The sequence below is a fragment of the Sitophilus oryzae genome, unplaced genomic scaffold (genome assembly GCF_002938485.1).
Source record: "Sitophilus oryzae breed Bouriz unplaced genomic scaffold, Soryzae_2.0 scaffold_179_pilon_pilon, whole genome shotgun sequence".
In the NCBI taxonomy this organism is placed as follows: Eukaryota; Metazoa; Arthropoda; class Insecta; order Coleoptera; family Curculionidae; genus Sitophilus; species Sitophilus oryzae.
In genome coordinates, this window is record NW_022146501.1 from 1,425,265 (window position 1) to 1,439,477 (window position 14,213).

General features: G+C 35.1%; 1 protein-coding gene across 7 annotated transcripts in view; it reads left to right on the forward strand.

Moving 5' to 3' along the window:
- LOC115882899 (protein unc-13 homolog B) overlaps nt 1-14,213 on the forward strand; it is a 346,607-nt gene that overhangs the window by 268,482 nt on the left and 63,912 nt on the right. For 5 of the 7 annotated variants that reach the window (XM_030901154.1, XM_030901158.1, XM_030901157.1 and 2 more), the window contains exons 2-4: nt 936-1,347; nt 2,461-6,797; nt 9,224-9,264. In XM_030901154.1, coding sequence (XP_030757014.1) covers nt 1,023-1,347; nt 2,461-6,797; nt 9,224-9,264 — 4,703 coding nt within the window. In that variant the 5' untranslated portion in view covers nt 936-1,022. Of the gene's footprint in view, nt 1-849; nt 1,348-2,460; nt 6,798-9,223; nt 9,265-14,213 lie in introns of all 7 variants that reach the window. The other 2 variants (XM_030901155.1, XM_030901160.1) reach the window with 2 other exon arrangements.

The window sequence follows — 14,213 nt, forward strand, 5'->3', positions numbered from 1 at the left end:
AAATAGCGTTTCCGCGTTTCAAAAGCGCGCTATAGTGGGCGCAGTCCCTTCGCAGCCGGAAAAAAATCTCTTCCCAGCGCCGCGCCGCGCCGCGGTCTAGTGGGCGACAACCTTTAGACACTTCCTAAGTCGATAAGCCATTGACCATGATATGGCCGAGGACCGAGGTTCGGATTCCGCGTAAACAAAGTAGGCCCCGTCCAGATATATGGGATAGCCCCATGGTACAAAGAAAACAAGGTATGATCGATAGCGGCTCCAATTTCGTTAAGTTTGCGCATACCACCTGTGACGTCATACGCCATACAAAAAAATATTCATATTGTCCAATTGCCACTAATAAAAAAAGACCTAAAATAGGGAAGAATTAGGACATAACTGACTGAACTTCAAAATAAAAAAAGAGGTTCAATATCTAAAGTTGAGTTTTTAAATTATCGCGATTACTGACATTTTCTCGTTATAAAAAAATGGACACCCTAACGATATCTTTATAGTTCAATTTCAGATGCTCAGAAACATATCTAATGATTTTATCTAGTAATCTTAAAAAAGGCTTTTAAAAATCGTGATTTTACTTTACTTGATAGGGAAAGACGTACCGGAGAAATGTGGCAACGCCGCAACAGCACACCGTCGCATTTCTCTCACTCCGATTTAATGAGATCCTTATGCGATTTACTTCCACACATGTAAATTCCGACCCAAAAGTAAGAGTTGCCAGCACGGTATACGTGCTTACTCATACAGGTATATATACTAGGGTATACTACCAGATTCAAAGAAATAAAGAATATCACTCACGCCATTATTTTAAAATTCAATTGTCAAATTTTTCCTGGCTTTCAGTAATACACTAGACAAAATTCTTGAAAACACCAAACGGACACATGGTTCAATCAGATTAATAAAAAGATCTCGATGTCCCTTTCAAGTGTACGTGCCTCATCCGAAAACATATCATGAAAGACGGTACCCCGCTTAGACCATCACTCAGAACACTTGTCCGTTGACCGTTCACGATGAGCGATAGACACCTGGCCAACGGTTCGGACAATATGGCGCCCGCCGTACCCTACCAGGACGCCAACGTCGACCACGTCATCAACGAGTACATGGAACGCCTGGGCACGCGCCTCAACATCCTGGAAACGGAGCTGAAGTACGCGTGGCGCGCTCTGGACCTGCTCAGCCAGGAGTACATCAAGATGTGGGAGCGGCTGGAGAAGCTGGAAGGGTTGCTGTTCGAGCAGCAGAGCGTGATCTCGCAGTTGCTCAATTTTTACACGTCGGGTGGTGCGGGACATCGGTCTGGAGCAACTGTTTCGATGTTAGAGGGTCGATTAGGTATGACGAGACACGGGAAACCTTTCAGTGGTCTCCGGAAATCTATCACTTTCTTACTGCGCCGTACTCTACACTGAAAAAATTATTTGTTAATTTAATAACAATGTTGATGGTTATTTATTGCCACAGATTATTGTAGTAAACTCGTTTGTAAAATCGCTGTATGGCTAATTTGTGGCATGTATGTAAATATGTTATAATATACCTTTATATTCACCAATATTTTCCGTGAATTTATGTAAAAAATGTGTATCTCATAGTAAATTTATTATTCATTGTAAATATATATTTTAAAATCGCCAACTTCTTGTACTGTTACTATAGAATAACAAATAATTTAAACATTTTATTATAGTGAATTTACAATTACTTTTGTAAATTCACAAAGTGTCGGTAAATATTAATAAATTTAATAAAACACGTATTTATAGTATATTAATAAAATTTATTACAAAGGGTAATAAATATAATATAATAAAAAGTCACAAAACAGAACTTATGTATGTAAGATACTCATTGCCATCTCTTCTTGTCTAGGAGAACCTTACTGGAATTTTGAGCCTAACCAAATTAAGAACAAAATTGCCCTTCGATACAAAATAAAAAAACATGTAAGAAAACAGTCAACTGACCAACTTAGAGATTATGTCTTCTACTCCGGTCCTCTATAAACACAGTCTGAAAGAATAAATAATACTTGAGATATGTTGATATAGAGAGATCATGGAACAATTATGTTTACATAAAAAAAACGCTAAAATTAAAATGCAAATAATTATAATAAATGGAGATTGTATTTCTGATTTAAATTTAATTTTTAAACTCACAAAACTCATTGTGAAAATAATATCGTTTTGTAATAATCATTTAATATTAATAAACTCTTTTGTAAAATTACATTTTTTTGCGAAAGTATGTAAAAATATCTTTTTTTTATAAAATTACTTTTATTTTTTTCAGTGTAGAAAAAGCGTATGCTATCACTAACTAAAGCATGCCACTTAAAATTTCTAGAAGAAGACTTAAATTTTAAAGAGAACCACAATGAAGCACAATTTGCCAGACCACTGAAAGGTTAATTTCATAAACTTGAATTAATTAAATTATTTTTAGGAGAGCTGGAAGTTATTAGAGAGATATTAGGCAACGGAGCTGTCGAGGACGGACTGGAAGAAGGACTGGACGTTACTAGAACCCACGAGCCCCAAATCCAGGAAATCGACGAAATGCACGTTCCGGACGAAGCCTTCTACCGCAGCCTCAACCAAGCCTACGAGGAAGAACTCGTCAGCTGCGACCCGGTCTGTCAGCCCAGCCAACTGGATATGATTTGGGAGGAACGCGAAGAAGCGGAAGAAATGGAAAAGAATAAAACACCGTTGGACGAAGAAGAAGAAGAGATTTATAGCGCGTTGGATTACAAGGATTACCGAGGAAACTCGTCGTGCGTTAGCGAGCAGGATATCGCCGAACTGACCCGCATCGACTCCATCGATCACATGGCCATAGAGAAACTCAACGAATTAGATAGGCTCAGTAACAAATTGCAACAGGACAGCGTCAACATCAAGCAACTGCAGAGGAAACTGTTGGAGTCACCCATTTCCCTAGCGGGTATCAGCGAGGAACCGTCCAGGACGCAGGTGGAGGACGAGAACTGGTCTTTTTCCAGCAACGTGCGGGACCAAAACGAACTAATGATGCTCGCCAAGACGGAGCTATCGAACACTTCATACACCACAAGGCCCAGTTCGAGACTTTCTATTAGTGATCCGGATAAGGAAGTAGCGGAAACGCTTGCCGGTGGGATGAGGACGCCTACTTCGCCTCGTAGAAGACAAGTGGAGAGTGTTAACAGCGAACCGTTTTCAACCGTTGACGGTCGGTTGGCTTACAGCGCTGCGGTGCAGCACGTGGAGTCAGCCGAAGCCGCCGCGGCAGCTGCGGCTCTTCGAAACTCGAAAAACCCGTTCTACTGCAGTAACCTAGACTTAAACGAACTTATATCCGCCTCCTACGATACCGTTCCTTGTTCCACACCGAACATATTTCATATCATGTCGGAGAAAGCCTCCTCGCCTACTTTATCTATCTGCAGCGTGCGCACGCGACAGGACGGGTACCTAGAACCGAAAAAACCGTCTCGCCAGTCACCTAGTCCGCCTCCGCCCGCACCCGGTGGAGTTTTTCTTAACAATGCCTCAAACAACGTCTTCCTCGGACCTGGCGACTCTTCTACTAGCAACCAGGAGCACCTGGGTCCAATGCCACACTCACCCAGATCACCTAAATCTTCTCCGAAAAGAAGTAAGTCTCATTCGTCCAATATAGTCGCCGCCAAGTCGGATTCGGGTCTGTCCTCGATGTCCGGCTGGTCCAGTTTAGAAAAATCGCCAGGATCTCCCAAAAATGGAGTGGTGAAGCCGTACGGATATTTTGCTTTTAATAATAGACCTTCTTCGCCTGGAGCGGGTGGTTCCCCAGGTAAATCAAGGGGCTACGCGGAATCATCAGTAGATTCGAAAATAACCTCTAATACTCACCTGTCTACAAACGAAATTCTACCGGGTGGGCATCATTTATCAGCCTTCACTAACGTCAAATCCCCTGGTAACATTCAACTCGATAGTTATGGAACTTTTGTACCTGCACCTGCGCCTGCGTCAGATATCAATGTGAGTCCCAACAGGAACACGCTAGCTGAGGCACAGAGTACAGCTTACAATCCTATCCAGGGATATATGTATCAGAACGACCAACCTGCTATTTACTCCGTCGCTGGTAGTAATAACAAAGACTCCTACACGAGCGTTTACACGAGCAACAGTGCAGATTACATTAACCAAACTATCCATTACCCGGATTTAGTTGAGCCATACGAAAACAACGAATTTTTTACCGCACAACAGCTTCAGTATTACAATACCTTATCGACTTCTTCAAGTAGTGCTCCAGATCAGAACCAATCTAGGAGAAACTCCCATTCTCGGTCACATTCAACAAGTAAACCGCCTGAAAACATTGCGAATCACGATGGCTATCGAACAGCGATGTACCGAACTATGTTTCCTACAGGCAACATCACCGATGCATTGAGTTATTATCCCACATCCAGCCGATATGACTCGGCAATGAACAACCTTCCACCGGGGAATTTCAACGATCCAGGTGCCTGGCTAAATTGTCCGCCCGAAGCAGCTTATGCTGATACGGCCAGTACGTCTAGTTCGATGAAATCGGCTGAAACGTCTGAAACTGGATACGCTCAGAGTCCATACATGGACAGGAGGAATCAACAAGCAATTCAGAACCAACCAATTTACGAGAACCAACAGCAAATCGAACAGCATCAGCGGAGTTGGAACCAACGGCAAGACGCGTCCAGGCTAGACTTAGATTTACGAAACAGAACCGTTCCTGAATATATCGTACATCCTCAGCAATCAGGAAATGCGTACTATGAGGCCACTGGGGCGATTATGACTCAATCAGGGTACATAACTATAACCAACAACCAAACACAAACCCGAGAAGAAAAAGGAAAGAAACTGAAAAGGGGAAATACCTTAAAGTCGGCTATGAATTCCGTTAGCAACTGGTTTCCAGATCTTCATTTAACTAAAAGACATAGATCCTATTCTCTTCCGGGAGGGACAAAAAAAGACGAAACGGATAAGGGCCGGAATACATCGGGTAAACCTCATGGTGCCAGAAAGAAAAAACGAAATGCCATAGTCTCAACTGTCTCAGGGATCCTTCAAAAAGCGAAAAGAAAAAGTGTTGGATCGCATCATTCCCTTTCTGATCCAGAACAATCTGAAAACGAGTGGGTGATTAAAAGAGCCAGTTCGGTGGTTTCTGAGGATGACCGGAGTGAAGATAGTACAAGCATATCAGAAAATATTTTTGAAAGGGATTTATTTCCTAAAATTAGTCCAAAATCTAAGAGTAGGAAGAGTAGTAAGTCGGATGAAGAAGCACAAAACGCTCAGTTACAGCCTATTTTTGAACCAGTGAAGACATCACCTAAAGAGTACCTTCCAGAACTCCAGCAGGATGTTCAACAGCACGAGGAAGACCATTCTGGGAAAAGTACAGGAAGTGGATCGAGTAATATTTTTTCTACTGTCGGAGAGGCAAAACGGAGCAGTGGATCGTCAGAAAAGAGCGACGAAACAGTAATAACAGAGAATAAAATGGTCGTAGTAGTAGGGGGTGCGTCCATGGAGTTTGCTGTTTCCAGAGCCTTAGGACGCTACAGACAAAAACATTCCAATTCAATATCCGAAGACCAAATAGCCGACAACACCGAAAACAATGTTAAAATAGAAGAAATTCCTGACGAAACTGAAAAACCAGAAATAAAGCCACCTCCCGAAAACACGCCTCACATTATCGAGCAAAAATCTGTCGAAAGCACCGGCAGTATTGATAATAACAAATACGAAGAACCTTCCATAGAAGGAAGTCCGATATTACGAGCAACGATAAACCGATACCTTCCGAGACACCAGCAAAGCTTGGAAATACCCAGTCACAGAGGAGACGACGAAGACAGCAGAAGCACCCATTCGTGGAGAAGTACCTCTCGAGTTTCGTCAAGGAGACAGAGCACTGAAGATAGCATAGACAGCGAGGACGAATGGTATTGTTACGAACTCCGAAAACTGGAAGAAATGGAAAGACAGACTCATTTGGAAGTTGAGATGGGTTCAACTCTTCACGAAGTACCTGAGCCTGAAGAAGAAAGGTATGAACCCGAGGAGGAGGTTAAGGAAAAAATGTCATTTGTTCTAAGAGAGCTAAGGATGAAAGCTAAAGTTGTTGAAGGTGTTTTGGATGAAAAAGAAAATAACCTACTCGCAGTGAATTCAGCTAGAAAGCGTGAGCACCGAGGTTCGTTTCATCTTGATGAAGCGGCAGCGTTGTTCGAGAAAATTAAAGTCTATCACCACGAGTCGTTAGAACAAGAAAAACTAGAACAACCCCCTATCGAAGAACCATCAGTAATGACTCCAGAGCCAGAAGTTAGAGACTATGACCGTTTGGAAGAACCTCCAAAAGATGAAGACGAAGGTGGCTCATCTGGAGCTACTTCTGGACCTGATAGTCCGCATCAAAGCACGGACGAATATGATGAGCTTGAAATGAGAATCAACGACGAATTTGCACGTTGTCATATCTCGCAAGAGGAACAGCAAGAACGAATGAATAGGGAAACCATGCAACACCATGAGAGTAAGGACTACGAAAAAGATGACCAATCTATACCACAGATTCAAGTTGCTAGTGCGACACCCAGTAAAGAAGAAGCTCCCAAAGAAGCATCAAAGGAAACACCGGGAAGTAAATGGAAGTTATTGAAGACGTTGAAGGAGAAAAAGGCAGAAGAAAAAAGTGTCCAGGGGAAACCAGTTGTTGAGCCTGCCGTAGCTCCAAAGGAAGAAAAAGTGAGTATGTTGGGCATGGTGAAAAGCTTCTACGAAATTCATGTTAAGACTTAAAGAGAAACAAATCGGCATAACACTCGGTAATAAGTTTTTATTACGAAATATAAATGATCGAAATTTTTGAACTAAATGTTTGGTTGCACTGAATAAAACTTAAATAGGTCTCAATGTATTCTTACATTTAAGTAATCATCAGTTTGATATTTTTATGAACATGAGGTTTACAAGAAAAATTTCAATGTGAACAACAAATTTAAATAAAAATGATAAACCTACTACATTAAAGGAATATAATAAATAACTAAAAATAACTAGATAAGACTAACAAAAAAAAATTTTGTAAAAAATAATTTAAAAAGAAGACAAATTAAGTAAAAATATATGACATATTCAGTGCAACTTAACATTTTGACACATTTCCACAAAGCAAACCTAACGCTTACTATGTAACAATAAACTTTTAAATGTACCCCAGCGCAATTCACTGTCACAAATTATCATCATATCACTAAATCATTTCATCATATCGTAAAAAAATTAGAGGTACGAAATTGAAGTCAATTTACGCTTGAATACACATTTTGCCGCTTAAATATAGAAATGGATTACATATAATAAAACGGTAGTTAGATAAATATACACATATTTACAACACGATTTTAAAAGTTTGAAGTGTTTTGTGATGTATATTTGTATTTGTTAAGAGTATTTTGGCACTGCTGTTATAAAATATGTTTTTGGAGAGCATAACGTGAATATGACAAAAAATTTTATTGAATGATTTTAGTTAGTTAAATTTTATCTTTAATGCTACAGTGAATGACCAATGAAGAGGGTTTCTCAGGTATAGGTCAAAATAGGGTAATATAAAGGCTCTCTCTTCCTCTCTGAAGATTATTATTTCTATTTCTTTATTCTAACAAAGATAATTTATGGATTTTATCATAGTTATTTCATATAAGCAATATTTGCACTTTAAGATTAATTTTAGAACTGTTACAACAATTTTTTTTCCAAAAAAAAGATATTTTTGATTTTTTTTTATAAAATGAATATCATAGTCACAAGAATTATGCATATATTTTATAACAGCAGTGCTCCCCAACCTAGCTTTATAAAAATAACTAGGATTAAGTACACTGCAACTTGTTTTAAGGTCCTTAGACAAAATATATATACTACAATATACAAGAAGTATTTTAGTAAAATTGTTACAAAGAAACTTTAGATTACCATCCTTTAAATAAATATTCGTATGTATGAACCTAAGCCTCTATATAGACTGAGTTGTAGACTGCGATTATCTGTTCCTCCTCAATGTAATGGACAATCCCGCTTTTGTACTCTCACTTTACCCGGTTAGAGTTTTTTTAAACTGGTACTATTGATCAAGTTTAATAAAAGCACTTAATAGAATGTGTATGTACACATTCTATTAAGTTAAATGTCAAGTCAATACTAAGTCATTTTAGGCTTTTTAACTTGGTAAATAGGTTGCTATATAATATTTGGACATATTGATAAACCAAGCAATATATCATAATTTTGCTACTTACTTTTTTAAACTCTATGACGTCTATTCGTCTTGTGAAGTTACTAGTCCTACTAAAAAGTATATTTTGATCAAATTACTGCTCACCTATTATCTTAGTATTTGTTTGTAATCTGTATATGTTTATTTAACTTCAGTATTGCAGAATATAATATAAAATACAGTAAGATGCAAAAAAAACGCAACGGAAAAATTATATTTTTTATATTTTTAGCCCTATTTTCATGATTTTTCTGGCAAATTGTATATAAATATATCAACATCTGTTTGCCAAAAAAATCATGAAAAATGGGCTAAGAATAGAAAAACTATAACACTTCATATTTGACGAAAAAAATTCCGTTGTGTTTTTTTTTGCAGCTGAGATTTTCTTTGATTGCTTGATCTTCTCTATATGGAGCACTATAAAAGTCAATTATTTTTTTACTCTTAACAATGCAACAAAAGAAATGCTTCTCTGGTTGCTTTCTGTTATATCTTAAAGTAATAGATTTCACTTTTAATCTGTCTAAGAGAACCAATGATATTATTGTTTTCTCTCAGACGTACCTCCTCTGCGCACTTCGTGTCGTAGTTCAAAGCATTCCCCGAGGAATACGAAACAATTTAGACTTTGATGTTTTAGTAGTAACGTAATGTAACGCTTTAACGCTAAAATACATCTCGTAGGAGATGGATCTAAGGCTTTGTATCGGATAAAAAAAATTGTGCTAATGACAAAGATAGTGTTTATATTTTTTTAATGATTTGATGTGCCGTGTAATTTGTACATTTTGTTGTTGACGAAATAAAATTGTTATTTTGGCCCACCACCGCAACCTCGGGGTGGGCCAGTTTTTGTAATTTGTTTTGTTTACTTTTTTTTTGTTTTTAGAATGGATCGATTGGGGGTGATGCAGCAGGAAGGGGTAATGGGTAAGTTTACCATTATAAGAAAATAATTTTTATTTTCATTAGTCGTTTATACAGGGTGAAAAACAGGTCTTAAATAATTGCAAAAATATTTTTAGGGCTGGTAGATCTCAATAAAAGAAACATATTTTCTCTTTACCGTTTTTCAAATAAGTTTAAAATAAGTTTGGCTAAAAATCTACTACCACAGCCGCTCTGAGTAAAATTTACCAACTTAATACTCTCTGTCTCTCCCCATCTCTCTCTATTTTCCGATTTCAATTCGGCGCAATTTCATTTATTACCATATTACGTCAAAAAGCGTCAAATATCCGCGACACTGAAGTAAATCAGACAAGTTTTTTACTCCGTCGAATAATGAAAGATCCCTGCGGGCTGCCTTAATGAAATTCTGTTCTGGAGAGGTCAGGAAACAGAAAGAACTGGGTCAATTTAAAAACAAAGAGAATTTTACTAAATGAGAAAGACTAATATTTAAAGGGATTATTGTCAGTTGTTTTAAAAGAGAGAAATCGATAGTAAATAAACTCTTTTTTAAATCAGTTGATTAACTTTCAAATTAATTCACTTTGGCTTTAAACTATCAGTTTGGCTATTTAACATTTCACTTGTTAAATACTTGTGTAAAAATAAACTACCGTATGATCGAGAAAAAACGGCGTCAAAGGCGGCTGGGGAATGACTATCGATGCTATTTTTGACAAAGTCGAACTCTGCTCAAAGTTAATTAACTTTATTTTGATTTTTTTAGTTAATTAAAATTCTTCTTCTTTTCACTTTAAAGATCTTCAAAAAAATTAAATTTTAATTAAAATGAATACTAAATGTAGAAAATCTAAAAGACAATAGTAAGTTTCCGGATACAGAAATCTATATCCAAAAAATATTTTTTTCTGATAATTTGAACTATACCAGTTTTAATTAATAAAAAATCTATATTAGGTAAATCCAGTAAATCGTAATTAATACTAAATGCGTCTTTAAAAGTAAAGAAGAGAAAAATCAAAAAGGCTCTAACCTAACAATCGCCCGTCCCAGTTCCAGGCATTTCGATAACTCGTTAACAAAAATCAGATTATTCTACTGTTAAAATGTATGGATTATCCTTTTGTAATTGTCTAATACACACTAGACCCTTCAGATTTAGTAAAACTGTAGCTGTAAACCAGTTATGTGTGTTCATTACTATACATGGAAGAAGTATTGTGTTTATCAACAAGGTTAATTGTAGGCCTTTAAATTTTGCTTAATATGGTCATATTTTGTAATATTCAACTCATAATTGTTGATACTTCTGGTGGATGATGTTCAATTTTATACATGTATAAAATATAAACACACTAAATTGAAGTACTAGAAACGGTAAGGTGGGATATTTTTCGAATCTGTATTATTACTTTTTACTTATAGAATATCTACAGCTGTGTATAACCTCTAAGAAACAAATTAAATGAACAAAACTATGTCCAAGAAATAGTCTATTGTATAGAGGATTTAAGGAAAACCTTAAAATGTTTGTACAATTTGTTTTTGAATTTCTTCTAGGTTTCTGCATCTTCGGTCAGTGAAAGTAGAAATATTGAAAGCAGTTTTTTCAGTCCATAAGATTCAACATTTAAAAATACAGGGATACTTAATCATTAATTAATCTGAATTATTTTTTTTGAGATATAGGCACTATAGGTAGCAAAATATTAGCCTTATAATCCCGGCAGCTGTGGCCAATAAATTAAATGATAAATAATTGCAAATTGTTTATACATATATAAATCACTTGTTTTAAAATAAAAAATTGGCATTTTAAATTTTATATTGTATTTATTTATTAAATGATAAAATTAAAATATTTATATACTACATGATCTAACACTGTAAGTCTTAGTTTCTTTGGTTTGGTTTACTGTTTATCGAGTACTATGGGTATAGTTCATTAAATTAATAGATTCTATTCTTATGATTGACATATGCATATTAATTGTTTTCTTAAGTTATGTTACAATGAAACTCACTTTATAAACAGGATAATATAGGTATTTATTTTCTTTCGAATGGTATTACAAAATATGTTTTACTGTGAACCCTACTAATTAATATACTATGCCTGGTTCAAGAGTCTAAATCTGTACTTATTACATTATCATTTAATTTAATAACAAACCTAAAATATTTGTCTGCGACTTACTAAAAAAAACAATTATGATTTTCGAAAGTGATTAATACAGCTTTTTGTAAAATTATACATTACTTCTTGATGTATGTATTATATTAATTCATTTATTTACTTAAATTGTTCCAATGTGTATATTATTTCCTACAATCTACCAGTAGTTACGTTAAAAGTTAAGTATGTAAATAAATGACTTAGGAGCCTAAAATTATTGAGATTAAATAACGTAATATATAAGTAAATAAAATTGACAATACACCAATAAAATATTTTAGCAATAACCATTGATTCCTGCATGGAACTTTACTTGAACACAGCATCACCAATTTTGTTTTCATTAAATTCTCTATGCAATAGATTATTTCTTGGACACAGTTTTGTTCATTTAATTAATATGCTTCTTGGAAAACAGAAACTTAGGCATACACAGAAACAGATACTCTATAAGTAAAGAAGTAATAATAAAGGGATTCGTAAAAATAACTATCTCACCTTATTGCTTCTAGTACTTCAATTTGGTTTGTTTATATTTTATATATGTATAAATTGAACATCATCCACCAGAAGTATCAACAATTATGAGTTGAATATTGCAAAATATGACCATATTAGGCAAAATTTAAAAGCCTACAATTAATTTTGTCGATAATCACGATACTTCTTCCATCAACTAACGGATTATTTACTGGTATTAAACACACATTTTTATTTACAGCTATAATCAATGCAATATTAGTAAATCTGAACGGTCTAGTCTGTATGAAACAATAATAAAAGGCTAATCCGTACATTTTAACAATACAATAATCAAAAATGTCAAAATGTCTCGGTCGGAGGCTTGTCGGACGACGAGATTTAGTTAGGTTAGAGTCTTACTGGTCTTGCTCTTCTTTATTTTTAAAGGCGTTTACTGCATTAAGGATGATTTAATATCGATTTTTTATTGAGTAGAACTGGTGCAGATCGAAACATTTGAAAAAACAATTTTTTGGAAATAGATATGTGTATCTGGAAACTTTCTATTCTTTTCTGGTTTTTCTATATAAGGTATTAATTTTTGACAAATTTTATGTCAGTTCTCAGTATCTGACGTCTAGAGTTCTATCTCGTCAAAAATAGCATCGATAGTCATTCCCCAGCCGCCTTTGACGCCGTTTTTTCTCGATCATACGGTATAAAGCTTCATTCAGAACCACGCAATTAGTGGAATAAATTAGTGGTTTCAAGAAGAAGAATTTCAATGTAAGCATTTAGAACGTCAAAATTATTGGTAGATATTTTCAATTAGTAGAAAAAGTTATCAAACTTTTAATTTTTCCACTAATTATACTTCAGAATTTGCGAGAAATGTCATTTTGGTCTTTGATTATCTTCCGTTAAGAGAAATTGAAGTTAGAAGTCAAAAGTTGATTGTTTTATAAGCTAAATATTAGGCTTTCTCTATGGATACAACTGACTACCGCAAGCTGTTGCTAGGATATTCTATTAATTGTAATTGTGGTTTTTAGACATTGTGAATGAATGATCGTAAACTAAAAAGTATAAAGTGTAATTGAAACCACTAAATTATTCCACTAATTCCGAGGTTCTGAATGAAGCATAAGTCTCACTTTTAATTCAAAGAGCAGCTTTTTCATAAAAATATGACACGTAAAATGAAACTTAAAAGTGTGAAATCTAATAACTGTGGTGTTCAATTGTCAAATTGCAACACTTATATGATTTTTTTAAATTCTGAGTTATGTGTTAAGAATACTTGATACAGAAACAAAAATAAATATTAAATTTTCTGTATTTGGGAATTTTTAAAATATGAAATATATGGTGGCTACTGCAACAATGTCTGGAAATACTATCATGCAGGCAAACTTTTAGATATTTAGCCCATCCCGTTATAAATAATAAATAAATATATTCAGAGATTTAGTGGTAACTGTTTAAAAGTAAAATATTTCAGTTCCAAGTAAAATTTTAATATGTGTATGATTATTTCAGTAAATACAATTTTGATTTTTCTTGTCGCGGAATTTTTTATCTATCGCGGCCTACTAATAAGAAAATGGTAAATTTTAAATAATGTTGCAGTAAATAGTGAAAATAAATATAGAGTAATATATATTTTTTTTGGAAAGTTCGTAGGGGGCAAGACAGATTATATGATTTATAAATATACAGGGTGTTCCATTTAAAAAAAACTTAACTTTAGTTCATATTTTAAAAAATATTTTTCTGTTGGTTAGGTTTGGAAAATAGACTATGCCACTGTATTCTACATAAGAAGTTCTATAAGAATCAGTTTTCACCTTCTCGATACCTTTCACAATAACGGAGATACGAGGACTGTCCCAAATTGCAAAATTTTCGAAAAGACCCTGTACTTCGGAAACGAAGAGAGCTATGAAAATTTTGTTTACAGCATCTTTCGTTCGAAAAATAAGTGGGACAGGTTTATTCTAACCGCATCCTCCTATCTTTACTAATAACGGAAGATATCGTATGATTTCAACCAAATGGGGCACCCTGTACATCTAGGGGCTTTCTTTATAGCTTAAACCTCTGCTTGTATAGCAGAATTTTATGCTGAACTCAATTCTGTACAGAAAAATAGGGGTTGAAATTCAAAAATTCTTTGCTAACAACGACGATCTTGAACTTCCTCGTACTAATTGGCCACCCTGTATATTAAAAAACTGGCTAATTAAAAATTTTAAATAACATAATACACATTTATTCTTTTACATTTTACAAAAACGAAAGGTTTTTTCAAACAGACTGTTAAAAATAA